The sequence below is a fragment of the Puma concolor genome, chromosome B3 (assembly GCF_028749965.1).
Source record: "Puma concolor isolate L17-30 chromosome B3, mPumCon1.1.hap2, whole genome shotgun sequence".
In the NCBI taxonomy this organism is placed as follows: domain Eukaryota; kingdom Metazoa; phylum Chordata; class Mammalia; order Carnivora; family Felidae; genus Puma; species Puma concolor.
Genome location: NC_141672.1, coordinates 75,413,521 through 75,425,788, shown reverse-complemented (window position 1 = coordinate 75,425,788; position 12,268 = coordinate 75,413,521). Strand labels below are relative to the sequence as shown.

Here is a 12,268-nt window from a genome sequence, read left to right as displayed (position 1 = left end):
CCTTCTTCCCCCCCCACAACCTCCTTCCTCTCTCGCTGACCAATGCAATTCTGGGATCTTAGATTTCGCTGATGATCGAGTTTTCTGTCTCCCACACTTTTCCTGCTTCTGTTGTGCTGCTTTTCCAGATCTAACTCAACCTCTTATCTGTCTCTCCCCCACTATCCACTTCAGCGTGCCCTTCCCTTCTCCTGCATCCCTCCACATTTTGTTATCAGTTTAGTCAGTCCCTGAAGACTTTAGTCTTCAGGGAACTGCCTTTTTCCAGTGTAGAGGGGGAGCTAAACCCCCAAAGTCCTAATTCCCAATCTCTCTGGTCTAACAGTTTCCCTAAATTTGATTTGCCTTTCCCCACATTCCATGGCCTTGTACCTCTTTCCTCCCCAGCCTGCTCTAATTTAAGGAGCAGCCAGATTGCAAATGATGATAATTAAGGGAGTGCATTTGTCTTTCCATAAGAACCCCCAGACCCAATGTGGTTGTGCAATTTGTTGGTGGGTGGGTGGATTGTATTACCGTTGCATGTTTGCAGCAGGAGAGGGATGGAGGTGGTTGTCAAGATCCAGGGGCAAAAGTTTCAATTTGGTTGAGCCACAGGTCTCAGCGGACAAACCCCCAACCCAGGTGTCCTGGACATGAAAGACCTTCACCACCGTCATCCTAGACTCTGAACTCGTTTGCGCCAACCACTGGGCTTCCCAGTACTTCCCACTCTGAGGTGAGACAAATGCTGAATACCAGAGGACTCAAGCCACCCAAAATATGCTTAGGGGGAGAAAGTCTCCCACATCCCGTCCGCTGGGTCCCCCCCCCCCCAGACCCCCGTCCTTAGCTGTGGCCTCAACCCCTGCAGATGGCAGCCTCCACCACAGAAAGGCAACTTAGGGTTTTTTGTTTTTTTTTTTTTTTTTTTTTTTTTTACCCGGCTCTTGGCTGTAATTGGATTCAGGCTGAAACAACCACGTCCGCACCGGGAAAGGAGGGCATTGGGGCGGGGGCGGAGAGGCTGTGGGAGAAGGGAGGGACCAGAGGAGAGAGTGAGAGAGGGCTCGCGGATCCAGTTCGCAGACTAAGCAGAAGAAAGATCAAAAAACAGAAAAGAGGGGACGAGCAAACAGGCGCTTTCAAGAGCAATCCCCTCATCTCCAAGCGGACAACGGTCTAGGAATCCAAACTCAGCGCCCACCGAAGACAAAGGCGCCCCAAGGGAGTGGCGGCACGACCCCAGAGCTTGGGCCCCACCGCGGAGCCCGCACGGCTGGCGGCCGGGACAGTCGCGGACCATGTCTCCTGCCCCACGGCCCGCCGGCGGTCTGCTACTCCCCCTGCTCACGCTCGCCACCGCGCTCGCCTCCCTCAGCTCGGCCCAAAGCAGCTTCAGCCCCGAAGTAAGTGAGCTCCTCCAGTCCTGCCGGGAGTCGCGCCCGCCGGGGAGGCGAGCCGGGGGTCTCCCAGGTCTCCCCCGCTTGGAGAGCAGGGCGCCGGAGGTCTCTGGCCCTCCGGCCCGCAGGAACCCCCTCCCTTCCTTTCCCTGCTCATCTCCAAACTTCCAAGTCGATCCAACTTCTGCTTCCCCCCAACCAACCCCCGACCCGCCGCCAACTTTCTTCCCCAGTCCTTTCCTGGGAAGAGCTTTACAGCGGGGCCCACCCCAACCCTCCCGGTTCTGCCGGGCTGTGAGTTCAGCTCCGGAACCAGGAGGGAGCCTGGTAAATACTTGAACTCGGCTCAGACCCAGCGCTGCCCTGGTTCCTTGTCATGTGCGCGAGATCGTTGTTTCTTCAACTTTCCAACCCTCCAGCGCTCTCCCGCCCGCGCCCGCCGGCGCTGGGGCTGCCAGGGAGGCTCGGGTGGACGGCGCCGCGGCTCCGGGCCCCCCACGCTGAGCGCCTCCCGGGCGGTCCCGGCCCTCCGTGGATGCAGGCGCCGCCAGGTGGGGTCGGGGCTGGACGGCCTGGCGGCCCCGGCCCCCGACCCACCCCGCCTCCCCGAGCGGACCCCTCTGTGTCCCCGGCCCGGAGCCCTGGCGTCGAGGGTCGCGGAGCTGGCGCCCTGGCCGCGTTTCCGTACACACAAAGCTCTCCTTGTGAGCCAGGGGCTCGGCCGGCAGAGCAGCCGCCTCCTGCCTCTACCCCCACTCACACCACCCGCCTCCAGCGACGCCTTTAGGCTCTTTTTGTTGCTTTTGTTAATTGCTTTTCTGTGTTAATTGCAGGGAGACTGAGGGCAACGCACCGGGGAGTAGGGTGAGAGGGCCAGGCCCAGGGCACCCCGCAGGGTCTCTACCGCCTCCGGCGACCCCCCCCCCCCACTCTTTCCCAGACGCTGGCCCACCGGCCCGGGAGGAAGCCGCGTGGGAGTTGTCTGGGGAGGTTTTTCCTCTTTCTTTCTCTCTCTCTCTCTCTTATTTTGGGGTGAAGGTGGGAGACGAATTTGATCAGCTTCTTATTTTGGGCCATCCCAACCCACTCAGCCCGGCAGGGCCTGGGTGCGGTCGGGAGGGGCCGGGAAGGGCCCCAGAAGGGGGAGGGGATCTGGACTTGGCTTCCTCCCTCCTGGTCCTGGCCCTGGACCCACCCCCGGAGGAAACATCTCCAGAAAGAACACACTCTCTCTGTCCCGAAGGGATCCGAGGCTAAAAAGAAAAGCGTGGCCCTGGGGAGGGGGTGGCCAAGGAGAGTGCGAATCTGCTGTGGGGCCCAGCCTGACACGGTCCTGCTGGAGGAGGCATCCTCTCTCCAGGCCTGGAGTCTTCATCGGAGGTCTGCAAGGAGAGCCCCTAACAAAAGGAGTCTGGACATCTAGGGGCTGTCCCCTGCCAACTTTGCCTGCCCTGCCTTCCCTCCCCTGCCCCACTAGGCCCCCCTAGGGGAGGGGCGGCAGCCCTGGCTCTGTTTTAAGTGGGTCATGTGCAGTCCCAGTGCCAGAACCACCATTTGCTTCTGGGCCACAGAGGGAGGAACAGGCCCAGAGGCTCTGATCCAGGGCCTGCTGGAGAGCCAGAGTTCCCCTCATCCACCCACCCACCTACCCACCTTCTGCAGGACTCCTAGGCCAGAGGTGGGAGGGGTTCTGTTGAGTTTTCCCCTAGGGGAATACTCATACCACTCAGTTTTCAAGACAAAGCCAGCCAACTGAGTTTTTTGACCTAACATAGTTGCTCCCTCTCCAGGCCAATCTAGAGGGCGAGCTCGGGTGGCCAGGCCTCAGCCAGCCGGGTCCCTCCCACCAGGCCTCCAGAGTCCTGCACCAGCTCCAGGACAGCCCTCTCCTCCTCGTGGCCTGTCTGGCACTTGGCCCTTCCCCCACCCAGCCGCAGACACAAGAGTCCTCTCTTCTGTGGTTCCAACCTCACCTCCTAGTCTTCTCTGTGGTTCTTGCTTTGCTCAGAGCCTAGGCCTGGGAGGAGAGGGATGGGGGCACTTCCTTTCCAGGCTTTGTGGCTCTCTTTGACTCCAGGGAAGTCCCTTTCTTGCCTAAATCTCCATTTTTCTCTCTTGCGCATGGTGGGGGGGCGGGGGGGACTTTGTGGGTGTGAATATTTAGACCTGCCTACTTTCTTGAAAGACTCACAGGGGAGAGGGATTGATCCCACCGCTCCTAGATGTGGATTCTCTCCACCTCTCTGCCACCCTCTATTCTGTCATTCTGCCCTAGCAGAAATCCCCTCAGCTTTGCTCCCTGAGGGTTGAGGGGGCCTGACTTCAGTCCTCCTGACTGCCAGCTCCAGGAGTAGGCCACTCCCATGCTTCTCCAAAGTTGAAGTAGTGGCTCCCCCACCCGGGGTCATAAGCCTGGGGTGTGTGTACCCTACAGGTGAGGCCAAGGGCAAAGGGAGTTTCCTGCATACTTGGGCACAGGCCATTGCAACCTCCCACGGGCACTAGCTGTGGCATCAGCCAGCACAGGTCAGGGCAAGCAAGCCTACAGCTTGTGGGGAGAGTAGCCGGGTTCTGGAGCACCCTGCTCTGCTCCCCTGTGGTAGAGCAGAGGTTAAACTTTGCTCCCTCCTCTACCCCTGAGGAGGGGCTCTCAGAGCCGGGTGGTGCTAAGGTTATTCAGGCCAGGCCTGTTGGCTGGGGAAAGGCTGGGTTGTTTACATCTTGGGCCCTAACTCCCATCAGCCTTGGGGGATCACTTCCCAGAACCCTGTTGCAATTCTTGCCCCTGCGGGCACATGTCTCCAGTCAGCTGCTCCTGAATCACCCCCAGCCCCAATGCAGGAGCACTGCTCCACTTCCCGGGCCGGGCCCAGAGGTGAAGGGCCACATGAAGATCCATCCTGACAACCTGGGATAAGAGATGTGGTGCCCAACAGCATCGTCCACCCCTCTGCACTCCCAGATTCCATCCCAGGCAACGTGCAGGCCCCCTCTGGACTCCTTAAGAAGGCAAAGCTGGAACAGGGACCAGAGTAGTATCTCCCCTAGAGAATCCCAGCATTTTCATATTCCATATACACCTTGGCTCATTTTACTTTTCAGGCTTTAGAAAAATACTCCATTGTTCTTACGATAAAGGCTGACTTTTTTCCCCCCCGTCAGCAGGGCTTTGTAGTTTGCATACCTTTCAGTCAAACACCAAAAACCTAACTTTATTTTAAGGCAGCATGCCAGCTTTTATATTATGAACAATTCACAACATACCTTAAGTAAAATACAGTCACCGAGTCTCTACCACCTCCCCCATCTCCCACTGCCCGTACTGAGAACCTTAAGTAAGGGCCTTTAGGTCCCATGCCCTAGGTCAGATGCTCGGATGGGAACAGTGGCAGGATCCTGGCTCAGTGGCTGGATCACACCCCCGACACCTCCAAACGTCCCGGCTTCCCCCTCTCAGCAGCCAGCCTCAGCCCTAGCTCCTTTTCTGCTCACCTTTCCAAAAAGATCTCAGCTGTGAGGGTCCTGGAAGCATGGCATCCCTGTCCCAAGAGGGTCTCATGCCAGGACCAAAATAGAGCCCCCTCAGCCTCCCCACCTCCACCCATCAGGGGCACAACCCATTCTCAGGTAGGACATGCTATATTTACAAGAACACTGACACAGAGGAGGAAAGTGCTGGAGGAATCTCAGCTCTGAGAAGACGAGCCATCTGGGTTCCCATTCTCAAGAGAGTTCACAGCCAAAGTCCAGAGCTGTGGCTCCGTACCCTGTTTGAGCCCACAGCCCCAAGAAGGCAAGTCCTACTGGGGCCTGGGCCAGAGTTCAGGTCCAGCCTGGGAATTCCTCCAGCCCCACTGCCAGAGCCAGGCTGGGAGCTCGTCGCCCTTTCCTCCTAAGCCAAGGGTGCATGCCAGACACCGTGAGGGGGTAGAGTTTCCCCTTGGGCCAAGTGGGGATGCTCTAAGCCACGTTTCTTTCCCTACAGGCCTGGCTGCAGCAGTATGGCTACCTGCCCCCGGGGGATCTGCGAACGCATACACAGCGCTCACCCCAGTCCCTCTCAGCTGCTATCGCTGCCATGCAGAGGTTCTACGGTCTGCGAGTGACGGGCAAGGCTGATGCAGACACCATGAAGTAAGTGCTAGGCCCCGGCAGGAATTCTGCCCAGCACCCACAGAGCACAGAGAGGTTGCTACCTGACTCCTGCCCCCTACCTCAACCCCGCACGCTGACTCTGAGTTACGTATGCCTACATGTGCTCCTTCTCTCCCCTGGTCTCTGGCCCGTGCGTCCCTTCTCCTCCCCCATGCCCTACAGTCTCCCCCCACATCCCCACCTGACCCTGCCTCCGCCCACCCTACACTCCCACTTTTTTTTTTTTTTTTTAGACTCTCTCTTATCCACCCTGACCTCATAACCTTGGCCCTTTCCCACACTGACCCTGAGGCCAGGCACTCCCCCACTCTGAAGACCTTTCTCTTTCATACACTATCCTGACTGCAATCTCACACCCCAGGGCCATGAGGCGCCCCCGCTGTGGTGTCCCCGATAAGTTTGGAGCTGAGATCAAGGCCAATGTTCGAAGGAAACGCTATGCCATCCAGGGCCTCAAATGGCAGCATAATGAGATCACTTTTTGGTGAGTCCAACAGGCAAGTTGCCTTTCTCCCATCAGGGTTGCCCTTCCTGTCAACTGTACTTACAGACTGAGGACTCCTGTCCTACTCACCTCTGTTCCTGTGAAGCGTCCTCGGGAGTGGGGAGGAAAGGGGCTTTAATCCTGGAGAGAGGTGCAGCCTGGGGGGCGGGGGGTACATCCCAGGGCCAGAAAACCAAAGCCTGTGGGTCCCTTGAGCCCTCAGTTCTTGGGGCTGAGGCATCGTGAGGCAGCAGGAAGAGCCAGGTCAGCAGAGGTGGCTGGGCGGTTCACGCAAACCTGGGAAAGTGCAAGGAGGGAGAATTTTATCCTTTGTTATCCTAACACACTCCCATCCTCTCCCCGTGCGGCTGGACCTCAGCATCCAGAATTACACCCCCAAGGTGGGAGAGCATGCCACATTCGAGGCCATTCGCAAGGCATTCCGCGTGTGGGAGAGTGCCACACCACTTCGTTTTCGAGAGGTACCCTATGCCTATATCCGAGAGGGCCATGAGAAGCAGGCCGACATCATGATCTTCTTCGCTGAGGGCTTCCATGGTGACAGCACACCTTTCGATGGCGAGGGTGGCTTCCTGGCACATGCCTATTTCCCAGGCCCCAACATTGGAGGGGACACCCACTTTGACTCTGCCGAGCCCTGGACTGTCAGGAATGAGGATCTGAATGGTGAGCGAGGTAGCCCTGGGACTCATTTATTCTGGGGAGAGTCAGTGATTGTTTTCATGGGGGGTCTCCCGCCTCCTCCCAAAACCTCAAACCCCACAGTCTCTGGGCTACAAACATCTCCTAGTCTGACTTCCAGTGAAAGCAGGGATCTTATTTTGAGCTATTTACATCTGGTCCCTTCTCTCACCCAATCATTGACTTCCCAGTCAAAGACTTCCCACTTTTCTAGGCAAATGGCACCTCCAACTCCTGGGAGAAACTGGGGCCCAGATAGGACCTCAGCTCCCCTTAATACACATCTTCCTGGTATTGGTGTCTGGCCCCAGAGCACTCTCTCACCTCCAACCAGAACAGATCGCTGACTGGCTTGGTGGCTTTTTGGGTGGGAAACATAACAGGCCCAGCCTCGGGTATGAAAATGAAGCCTCTGGTGGGAAAGCAGAGAGTCTGAGGGAAGGGGCCCAGGCTGCCCTCATAATCATCCCCATCCCTCCAGGGAATGACATCTTTCTGGTGGCTGTGCACGAACTGGGCCACGCCCTGGGCCTTGAACATTCCAACGATCCCTCGGCCATCATGGCACCCTTTTACCAGTGGATGGACACAGAGAACTTCGTGCTGCCCGATGACGACCGCCGGGGCATCCAGCAACTGTATGGTGAGTAATGTATGCCTACATGTGCTCCTTCCCCCTCCTGGTCTCTCTGGCCCGTGCACCCTTTCTCCTTCCCATGTCCTACAGTCTTCTCCCGTCCCTGCCAGGCCCTGCCTCCACCCACCCTACACTCCCACTTGTTTTTACGTTATTTTTTCTATATATTTTTTAAATTGTTTTCAGTGTCTATTTAGTTTTGAGAAAGAGAGACAGAGCATGAGCGGGGGAGGGACAGAGAGAGAGGGAGACACAGAATCTGAAGCAGGCTCCAGGCTCCAAGCTGTCAGCACAAAGCCTGACACGGGGCTCAAACTCACAAACCACGAGATCATGACCTGAGCGAAGTCAGCTGCTTAACCGACTGAGCCACCCAGGCACCCCTATTTCTTCTATATATTTTATTCCTCTCTCACCTTTGATCCCACCTTTTCTGTCCTGCCCCAGCTGATTGCTTCAGCCTCCTCTAAAGGTCCACCCACATCTTTGCAAGGGTATCGTCTGCCCATATATCTGTTCTTTCCTCTCCCCTGTCACAAAGTCTAAAGTGCCTTTCATGTTCTCTACACCAGGAAGTGAGTCAGGGTTTCCCACCAAGATGCCCCCTCAACCCAGGACTACCTCCAGGCCCTCTGTCCCTGACAAGCCCAAAAACCCCACCTATGGGCCCAACATCTGCGACGGGAACTTTGACACCGTGGCCGTGCTCCGAGGGGAGATGTTTGTCTTCAAGGTGAGAGGAAGAAGTGGGCTGGTTTGGGAGGCAAGGGGGCTCTATGCCCAGCAGGCTGGGTGGAAACAGCAGCAGGAAGACTAAGAACTAGAGCTGAGGCAGTGGGAAGCTTTGGGGACTGAGCCAGAGGACTAGCTACAAGACATAACGCCCTGTCCCCACCTTGATGCCTTCCAGGAGCGCTGGTTCTGGAGGGTGAGGAATAACCAGGTGATGGATGGATACCCCATGCCCATCGGCCAGTTCTGGCGGGGCCTGCCCGCATCCATTAACACTGCCTACGAGAGGAAGGATGGCAAGTTTGTCTTCTTCAAAGGTAACCAGGCATTCTACCTTAGTGCTCTGGGTGTGGGGAGAGTCTCCCTGAAAGAGTGGATTCCACTCGACTTCTCCAGAGCCGCAAGAGCCCAAGTGGAACCCTGATCGTGCCCTTCTCTCTCCTCCCCAGGAGACAAGCACTGGGTGTTTGACGAAGCTTCCCTGGAACCTGGCTATCCCAAGCACATCAAGGAGCTGGGCCGAGGACTGCCTACTGACAAAATTGATGCTGCTCTCTTCTGGATGCCCAATGGAAAGACCTACTTCTTCCGGGGAAACAAGTGAGACCCCATCCTCTTGACCCGAGGCCTCTCTCCTCAGATACCACCACCAGATTCTCTCAGTCCTACAGGAGGACCCACTTTACCCCCGGGATGTTTCCCTGGAGAAGTTGCTGGCTGAGCCTCTGTTATTGCCTAGCAACAGACAGCCTCCATTAGGTGCTGAGTGAGTGGGAAGTGACCGGGTCACCATTTCAGACCTGGTCATTTGGCGCCTCCTGCCCCCAGCGCCGTGCCTCCACCCCAGCTGCCAGGCACTATCATTAAAGGCTACTGGTGGCTCCTTGCAGCCTGGGACCTCCCATCCACCCCCACCTTCCGCCACTTTCGGCCACAGGCCCTCATTACTCAAAACCCCTGTCCTGCACCCTGTCCATAGCCACCCTTTGCTCGCTGGTGAATTCAGCCCTGGGCCCTGCTACCCTCCAAGGACATGCCCAGAGCCCGACCGCTTCCCTGCCTCTCCTCTCCTCCAGGTACTACCGTTTCAACGAAGAGCTCAGGGCAGTGGACAGCGAGTACCCCAAAAACATCAAGGTCTGGGAAGGAATCCCTGAGTCTCCCAGAGGGTCATTCATGGGCAGCGATGAAGGTGAGTGGCAAACGGGGGAGGGTCTCTGTGCGGGGGGGGGGCGGGGGGGGGTATGAGGACAGGGGGTTAAGGAAGAACAGGAGGAAAGATGGACAGTATCACGTAGAAAGCAGTGATGATGAGAACAGCAGAACCCTTGCTGTGTGCCAGGCTCTGAGCAAAGTGCTTTGTGCACATCGGATACCTAATCACCACCATGCTGCCAGCCACTAGAATTACCCCCTTTTACAGCTGAGGAACCCGATGTTCGGAAAGGGTTGGGGATTAGCTCAAGCGGGTCACTCCACTCACAGATTTTCCTTCTGTTCTTCTCTCTGTGGGTCTTCTGGATGCTGCCCCCATCCCTTGTTCTCCTTGCCACCTTCTTGCTGACCCCTGCAGTCTTCACTTACTTCTACAAGGGGAACAAATACTGGAAATTCAACAACCAGAAGCTGAAGGTAGAGCCAGGCTACCCCAAGTCAGCCCTGCGGGACTGGATGGGCTGCCCCTCATCGGGGGGCCGGCCAGATGAGGGAACTGAGGAGGAGACAGAGGTGATCATCATCGAGGTGGACGAAGAGGGTGGCGGGGCAGTGAGCGCGGCCGCCGTGGTGCTGCCTGTGCTGCTGCTGCTCCTGGTGCTGGCCGTGGGCCTCGCCGTCTTCTTCTTCAGACGCCATGGGACCCCTAAACGACTGCTCTATTGCCAGCGTTCCCTGCTGGACAAGGTCTGACCCCCACTGCCGCCCGCCCACTCCTACCACGAGGACTTTGCCCCTGAAGGCCAGTGGCAGCAGGTGGTGGTGGGTGGGCTGCTCCCACCTGTCCCGAGCCCCCTCCCTACCCTGCCCCCCACTTCCCTTCTTTTCTGTCCCACGGCTGCCTCTCTCAACCTCAACCCTGGCATTGCTTCTTCCCTAGATGGGTCCCCTGGGGGCTGATCAGGGGCCGCCCCTTCCAGCCCCTGCCCCCCTCCCCGGGGGGGCCTCTGTTGCTTGGTGTGTGTCCAGCCCCATCTGAATGTCTTGGCTCTGCACTTGAAGGCAGAACCCTCGGACCTCGCTGGCAAAGGTCAAATGGGGTCATCTGCTCCTTTTCCATCCCCTGATGTACCTTCAACCTCTGAACTCTGACCTCATGAGGCTCTGGGCATTCCAGCCCCACGAGCCCCCAGGCGCACCCCGTTGGCAGCTTCCTACCACTCTTTCTGGCTAAAAGGAATATAATTTTGCTGTGGGGGGAGACCCTGAGAGAGTAGGAGTGGGTGGGGGCTGCACAGCTACCCTAAGACCTTGGGAGGAAAGCTCAGAGTCAGTCCTCTCTGCAAAGATCTGCCTCTGCTGCACCTGGCCCCAAGAACTTCCCCAGAAGGAGCCTGAGCCATTAAGGGGCTGTAGAAACCCTTGACGGCCCTACCTCCACAAATGTTAGCTTCAGCCGGGGATGTCAAGGTTAGAGGAGCTGAGACCAGGGGGTGCAGCTACCGGGGTGGTGTGGGGCCAAGGACAGAGACTGTCTGGAGCCCTGGGGGTCAACCTGAAGGCCACAGAGAAAGAATCTTGCTCAAATGTAGGCAGCTGGGGTAGGGACCAAGGAACAGAGCAGTCAGAGGGGACAAGACAGGACCAAAAGGCTAACAGGGAGGTGCAGTGGGAGTGGATGGCCAGGGGCCGGGCAGGCCAGGCCAGCAGGGACACGGCAAGGTGGACTGTGGTACCCAGGGAAGGGCATGTTTTATTGGAGCTCTCAGGAAGGGCCCGAGAGAGGCACATCTACTCACACACCTCCTCCACTTTGGTGCCCTTCCTCCAACCAGAGTACACGTATGGGAAGGGTGGGGAGCCCAGAGAAAGCAGCAGAGACAACACATATCCAGGGACTGGCGACTTGGGACCTTAATGAGGGCGGCCACGGCCACCTAGTTAGGGAGGTGACTGACCAGGGGCTGGCAACGCTCAGCCAGCAGCCTCAGCTGGCCTCAGTGAGACGGCAGGTGCCTGGGTGAGTCTCAGTCAGGTTAGCCCCTCACTTCCTGATGCCCCTGCCCCTCAGCCCATCCTGCCGGTGTCCTGCCTCCTCTCCCCCACCCAGTCCACCCATTTGAAGTCTCCTTTGGCCACCACAGGTGGTCATGGTACCGGGGACTTGGGAGAGTGAGACCCTGTGGGGGCAGTGAGAGGAGAGGGACGTCAGGGGTGGGAGGTTATGGGGGGTGGGGGGAGCGTGGGATGAACGGTGCTGGCAGTTCGGCTAAATTTGTCTTGTTTGGGTTTTTTGTTTTGTTTAATGTATATTTTTATTATAATTATTATATATGAATTCCCTTCAAATCGTTCCTTTTTGTTAACAAGGGGCATGGGAAGGGTGGGGGTGGGGGGGCAGAGGCATCCGACCCCAGGAACCTGCAGGGCGGGGCTGGGTCAGTGCCCTCTAAGGACATTTTTGACCTTGTTCAACCTTTCCACAAAGAATAAATGGTGTTTCACATTCTTTGTGTGGCTGCATTCTCTCAGAAAGAGAAATGAATGGAAAAGGCACTCGTAACCGGTGTTTTCTGTGATGTGGGGTTTTAATATTTTTCATAAAGGACTATGTTTATTCTTGGTGGACAACATGGACTCAGGGCCGTAGCTGGGAAGTAGGACATACTCCACCGGGGCAGAGAAGTGGTCCACAGAGCCCAGCTGCTCTCTCCCAACCTAGCCAAGAGGTTACTTTAGAGGCCCAGAGCTGCAAAGGGCAAGAGGAAGTGGTCAAGCTGAGGCCACTTGGAAAATCTTCCTAAATTGCATTAGCCTGTCACGTGATCTGGCCGCAGACCCTCCATTTCCCCAGACCTGTCTTTTTGCTGCTGGGGACTCCCAGGATCGTTGACACTCGGCCCTTTACCCCAGCCCTCAGCATCTAAGCCTCTTCTAGGCCTGGGGCTCTGCCTCAGGAGCAGAAGGAACAGAGAGGCAACCCATGGCCTACTAGGAGCAGCCTATCTCTGGCAAAACATG

The 12,268-nt window shown here is 57.2% G+C and overlaps 1 protein-coding gene and 1 long non-coding RNA gene across 3 annotated transcripts in view; one reads left to right on the top strand and one right to left on the bottom strand.

Moving 5' to 3' along the window:
- Positions 1 to 12,268, bottom strand: part of LOC147580073 (uncharacterized) — a 37,180-nt gene that overhangs the window by 11,282 nt on the left and 13,630 nt on the right. The window contains exons 1-2 of one of the 2 annotated variants that reach the window (XR_015252507.1): positions 9,576 to 9,674; positions 6,112 to 6,318 (exon numbers count right to left, since the gene is read on the bottom strand). This is a non-coding gene — a long non-coding RNA (uncharacterized LOC147580073). Of the gene's footprint in view, positions 1 to 6,111; positions 6,319 to 9,575; positions 9,675 to 12,268 lie in introns of those variants that run through there. The other variant, XR_015252508.1, reaches the window with a different exon arrangement.
- MMP14 (matrix metallopeptidase 14) lies at positions 1,006 to 11,756 on the top strand. Its single transcript, XM_086710144.1, has 10 exons — positions 1,006 to 1,388; positions 5,368 to 5,516; positions 5,899 to 6,021; positions 6,401 to 6,708; positions 7,205 to 7,366; positions 7,933 to 8,093; positions 8,271 to 8,409; positions 8,542 to 8,692; positions 9,169 to 9,284; positions 9,666 to 11,756. The coding sequence occupies exons 1-10, from the start codon at positions 1,284 to 1,286 to the stop codon at positions 9,998 to 10,000; spliced, it is 1,749 nt and encodes a 582-aa protein (XP_086566270.1). The 5' UTR covers positions 1,006 to 1,283; the 3' UTR covers positions 10,001 to 11,756.